The 6000-nt window shown below is 42.8% G+C and overlaps 1 protein-coding gene across 1 annotated transcript in view; it reads left to right on the top strand.

Moving 5' to 3' along the window:
• The window catches only part of SPIDR (scaffold protein involved in DNA repair), a 206165-nt gene continuing 200165 nt past the window's right edge, over positions 1-6000 (top strand). Inside the window, exon 1 of the mRNA XM_074146132.1 lies at positions 1-142. Within this exon, the coding sequence (XP_074002233.1) occupies positions 128-142 (15 nt within the window). The 5' untranslated portion in view covers positions 1-127. The remainder of the gene's footprint in view (positions 143-6000) is intronic.

The following is a 6000-nucleotide window of genomic DNA, read 5'->3' as shown; positions in this document are numbered from 1 at the left end:
GCCGGCGCGGGGAAGGGCGGGGACTGTTCCGCCCGCGCGCCGAGCGGGCTGGGGGTTCCCCTTTACCCCGCCCCCTTGGGGCTCCCCCGCCACGTGACAGGGGACGTGGCTGACTTGTCAGGGGGCGATGCCCAGTAGGAAGGTACCTGCGTGCGCGCGGTGGCGAAAGGGGAGGGGGGGGCTCGCGCTCCGGCGGGCCGGGCACGGGCGGCTGAGGGGAGCAACGGCCACCGGCAACCGCCGCCCTGGCCTTCCCTCAGGCTGCTGCCTCGCCGCTGGCGCTCCGTGCGCCCGCCGTGGCGGCCTCGCCCTGCGCCCCGGCCACCCGCCGCGGCTCCGGTGCGACGGGTGGGGGGTGGTGGTGGTGGTGGCGGCGGCGGCGGCGGCGGAGGAGGAGGAGCAGCAGCAGCAGCAGCAGCCGCCCCGCTGCCCCCTCAGACCCAAACCTGGGGAAGTGGTGTGAGAAAGGCGGCCAGCCGGCTCCCCTGGGGCGGGTCGTACCTCAGCGCCCTGCGAGCGAGGGGCGGCCAGAAAATGGCCTGGCAGGGGTCGTTGCTGGGCTCTGCCCTTCGTCTCCGGCCCCGCGGGCTGCTGAAAGAGAGTTGGCTCCGGCCTGTTCCGAGGGAAGGCTCGTGTGTCGGCGAAGCCGCCGTACCGGAGCGGGGGGCGGGAAAACGGATCCTTCACGGCCTTCGTGGTGTGCTCGGTTGCGCAACGTTGACCTTTTCATTACACAGTGGAAGCGCAGCTGTAGCGAGGGGAAAGTGTAATTCAGCCTTTTTTATTAGGTGACAGTCAGGGGAAAAAGTGCAGGGAAAGTAAAAGTATGAGAGGAAAAGAGTCTTGCCAAAATTCTTAGGCTTAATATTCTTCTTTCGAGTAGCTTAGCTTCTTTGGGTATGAGTGGGAGTAGAGGGAGGAGAAGCTCCCCGTGCTTTTCTTTTTTTGGTCTCCTTACTTTGGTGGGTTGCTTGGTGCACTTGATAGTACCTGCAGGATAGTAACTGGGGTGCTGCCTCTGATTTGCAGTGCTTGTGCTATTATCGAGGTACTGCTGAAAGACAGAATACACACATCGTTGTTTGCTATATAAATACAAATAGAGTTCAAATGACAGATCTGGTTTCTAAAGCATTTCAGCCTTCATTTAGCATGTGGATAAAATGGTGTGAATAGTCTACATCAATTTTTAAATATAACCACATTTAAAATATTTTTTTATGAAAGGAGAACAAGCTTAAATAATATACTTCATGTAAATTACCTTGTAATACCGACACTGTACATATTCTAAAAGTTTTGAAGTCCTTGACCAGTGAAAAACTGCACACTTCAACTGCCAAGGTTTAACAAACTATTGTTGCAACGTGGTGACAACTTTTGATAATACCAGTTTCTTTTGCAGACAATGTTCCTCATTACTATATCAATGAAAACAGTACTGGTCAAGTGAAAAGACAGCAGTTCTCTCCACTTGCTGACTATTAATTAAAATATTTGTAAAACCAATCCAATCTGATACATAACAAAAAGGTATGATACTGTTATTGTATCCTAAACATTTTGGATAATTTAGTCTTTTGAAAGTTTTTTTTAAAATACTTCTGTTTTAACCATTTTGATAGAGTGCAGAATTCTGTTGAATAACTGCTTGGCATCAGTTACTAACACAAAGTACATTTCAATAGTATTCTTATCCCATGAGGGTGTTTTTTTTCTCAATGTAAGCATGTAATATTTTATACTCTTGCTTAAATGAGCATGTATAGGTTAAAAAATCCTAATGCTCAAACAGTAATATTTTATACATCTATATATACATATGGGCCAATGAGAATAGCCTCTTATTAAGAGTAGTAAAAATCACGAACACAGAGAAAGGTTTTAAAACACTGTTTTAAAAATATCAGTCTCACATCAATACGAATAGGAAAAGTATTTTGATGTTTGTTTGTTTTCTTTCCCCCATGCATGCTGACAGTGTGTAAGGAGGTATGCCAGCTCATTGTGACCGTAGTCATACAATTTAAATTTTTTCATAAATGATTACAACTTGGTGAGGTCCTTTCTCAGGATCATACATATTCCTGTGAATCATCTTTGGAAAATAACATACTCATTTTCATAGGATTAAAAAAATAATCTTGGCTTGAAAAAGAATTACAGACTGGTTTTGATTTTGCAACCTTTATTTAAATTCTCACTTGAGGGTTACAATGTAAGTATGTTTTAATATTAAATTAAAACTTCACTTTCTATCCAGGCTCTATAAACAGTAATTACACATTCAGGAGTGCAGTATTGTGAATACTGAGTTTTGCTGAATTTTGCCTGTTGTCAAATTCAGCTTTTTTGCTGAATTTGAATTTTGCTATCTTAAAATTTGGCTTTTGAAGCCCAAGACACCTTTCTTTTTGTTTATAAATACTTTTGTCTGACGTTTATGAGGGCAAAGGTGAAAGATGAGAATGGCTGCTGGTCAGTGTTTGATATTTCTGTATACTTTTATGCAATTGTTCCCTTTAAAAGTTGTTTGTTTTTTTTAAACCACAAAAAGTCTCTGGAAACTAGAGCTGCAATTTTCAGCACTTTATTGTTTGTTCTGTTCTGTGTTTGGGAAGAATGCAATAATTGTATTTGAATACTTTGGCGTGATGCTCAAGTTACATGCCTAACTTCTGGATTGCCATGTCAGTAGCAGGAGGAGTTCATGTAGTGAAACGTTTTGGGGTTTTTTTTGTCGTTCAGCTTATGCTGCCTTTTTTTGTGTTAGAGAAGCTGAAGTGTTGAAGAAATTCCACTTCCATATGAAATAGATAATATATTGGGTCATGTTTTCCTGGGGGTTCGTTTTGTGGTTTTTGGAGCAGACCCAAGAAAGTGGAGTTGTCTGGAGTGTAAAGGGCTGTGTAGTGAGTAGTCTTTAGAACACACGGGCCCAGTGACTTCATATAGGGTACTTCTGGGTAACAAGTATTTGGCATAAGTAACAATATAGATTGGTTGAGTGGAGATATTCTGGATAGGACCATCTATTTAAAAATCAAATCTGGCCCCCTGGCCTCATACTTTTAGTAGTCTGGTGCATAATCACTGTGTCTATTGAATTTTCAGAGTGTGTCTCCATTTTCTTCACACCTACACCCACGTAGGCTGACTTACCTTTATCTCATTGGAAATTACTAAAGGAGCAATGGGGGAAGGATTGCTTGCTGTGCCTTTTATGTGGAGGATTTAATCATAATTCCACTGACACCAGCAGGAGTAATTTAATTTTTTTTTTCCACTCCTTTAGAGGGATCTGCTCCAGAGAGAAAATGCAATGCTTTTGTGACCATAGGCCAACAGACAATCTCTACGTGAGGTAGCCATCTTAGCCTCTCCTTTAACTCAAAATTTCAGAAGTCATGTCTGTCTTCAGACGCTCTACACAATTCACAAGGTTGTTTGCCTGACTCTTTGTTTTGTAATTAATCTTGATTTTTATGGGGTATGCCAGGTCTTCATGCTCTAGCTCTTTTGAGCCTGATTCACTGATATATATTTTTTAATACCAATATCTTGTTTCTGGACACTTAATGTATAATATTAATAAATTACACAAGATACTTTTTATGTGCCCTGGTTTTATGCCAGAGGAAAAAGATGATGATTAACCTTGTGACTCAAGATTAGGAGAACTCGCTGTTGTTGCTGCATTTCTTAGGGAACAGCAGGGCCTTCAGATTAGCTTAATTATAAATACTTATTCCTGAGAAAAAAAGTTTCTTAAAATATTAGTTTCTCTGTTGCCTTGAAGCAGGCTGGAGGGGATGCAAAGAGCATTTTTAAAACTTTCCATTTCTTCATGTCAGCTGACTATTCCTGCAGCAGAGATCCTTAGACACCAGACCTCTGTGCTAGGGTGTCGGGAAGCAGCAGTCCTGGCATCTCCACAGGGGAAGGTGACAGTGCTCTCTCTGGCACAGGCACCATCCCATCATGCCTGAAGGCCAAGAGCCAAACAGAGGCCCCACATGTCTGCTCCCAGCTCGCTCGCCCCCACTCCCTGGGCCATGGCCACACCACCTCGCAGCTGGCCTCCTTTTACTGTAGTGCATTTGTAATTTGTGTGTGTGTGGGAAGTGTGGAAAGTGTGGTCACTGTGTTTCCCTCCTTGTCTTTGGGTTGTAGTTTTCATCCAGAGGGTGTTGTTAAGTGCCCTTGAGAATTTTTGTTCTGACTCCCTTGTCTTGTAACTTCGTATCTATGTGTATCTGAAACTCCCATCTATTGCACACAATGTTCATATTACAGATTTTTGAGAAAAATCCATCTCTGTGCTTTACATTTATATCTGCATATCAACATTACTTCATACATGTTTACATGATACACCTTCTACATGGCATATTTTTTTAAAAAAAGTTTGGTGTGTGTATGAATGTGTATACATACATCCATACATATATATGCATGCATGCATGCAGTGCTACTATGACAAAGTCCCCACTCAGTAAGTGTGGATTGAGTTCACATCAGGTATTTATATGGAGAGATTGAAATTGTCAGTGAGTTTGGGATGGAGGGTGGGGAGTTGTCTTTAGGGTTTGGGTTTTTTTCAGTTTTTTAAGGTGGTGTAGGATGTGGGAAATGGTGGAAAGGTATCTGTGTTAAAGGCACAGAGCTGTAAATCACTGCTGTCAATATCAACAATCAAGTCCTTCCCTTTTCCCTTTCTCTTCCCTCCAAATGGTGTCTGACAGAAACTTGCGGTAGCTGAAGAACATCTTATGTAGAAGGTGCATTTCTTTAATTTCTTGTTCTGGGACTTCAGGAATTGTTTTCAGTTTTTCTCAGTGACTATAGTGGCTATAAATTTCTGTGTGGTGGTAGCAAAACCTCTCAGATTTTCCTCTATCTGGGGAGCAGGATACATTGTGAGACAAAGAGGTAATTAACCAGAACTGTCAGCAGTACTGACAGTTCTTCAGGTTGTAATTAAGCTGATAACGGTGTCAAGGAGCTGCTGGAGTGGTCCCACTGGTCCTTGTATCCTCTCTTCCACTACTGTGCCAGCTGTAGATAACTAGTGCTTCTTCCCAAGGAGGTTTTCTGCTGGTTTGGTTCTTTGTCACTATGTCTGCAAGGAGTCTGGTGAATGCTAAGCTCTCGGGAAGAAGAAGAGTGAGAGGGGACTCCAGTTGTTTCTGGTTTGGCAAACCAAACATCCCTGTAGCACTGCCCTTAAAATCTGAGCAGCCCTGCCCTGATCCAGGCTAGCAAAGTGGAGGATTCAATAACACTCTTCTGTTGCTAACCATCATTAACTATTAAAGCTCTCTTTTTGCCTGTCACAGTCATGATTGTCTAGTGCCTCTGAAGGAATATTCCCAGCTGTTTAAAAGCCACTCCCAGTGCCGCTTCAGATTGCACTCTAACAATATAAATATCACTGTAACCACCTACACCATCTAGGTGAAAAAACAGCTATTTGTTCTACTCAGCATTTTTTTAAATCTTGTCAACTGTAAGCATACCCTTTCTACATGTACCCTAGCCATTCTTACCTGGGGAGAGGGAGTTTGTGTGTAATTTTATCCTGCGTGTTTTTATATGGCATTCCCTTCCCAAATCTTGACAGTTGTGCCTCACTGGCCGTACCTCAGCTGCCACGTTCTGCTATTCATCCCCTGCCTCTTAATACCATGCTCTTTCTTTGCTCCATTGGTATTGCACAGCGTGGAGAAATAGAGGGATTCTGTCTGTCAGGGTATTTAATGATTTTAAGAATAACATGGATGAGAAACTTAACAGTAATTTGTAGTTCAATGTTTATTTGGCTTCCTACCAATAGAAATACATTACAAAGCCTGTTTTATGTACCTCTTTGTGCATGCATTTGTGTGGCTTTTTTACTTGTTTGCAACTGTTTCTGTTTTTAATTGACCATCAAAACCATTTTAAACCCACATGCAAGTGGTAGTGCTGTTACTGGCACAGATACACATTCTTCAAAAC

This window comes from Numenius arquata, chromosome 4, assembly GCF_964106895.1.
Source record: "Numenius arquata chromosome 4, bNumArq3.hap1.1, whole genome shotgun sequence".
Taxonomy (NCBI): domain Eukaryota; kingdom Metazoa; phylum Chordata; class Aves; order Charadriiformes; family Scolopacidae; genus Numenius; species Numenius arquata.
This window is presented reverse-complemented; position numbering and strand designations above follow the sequence as displayed.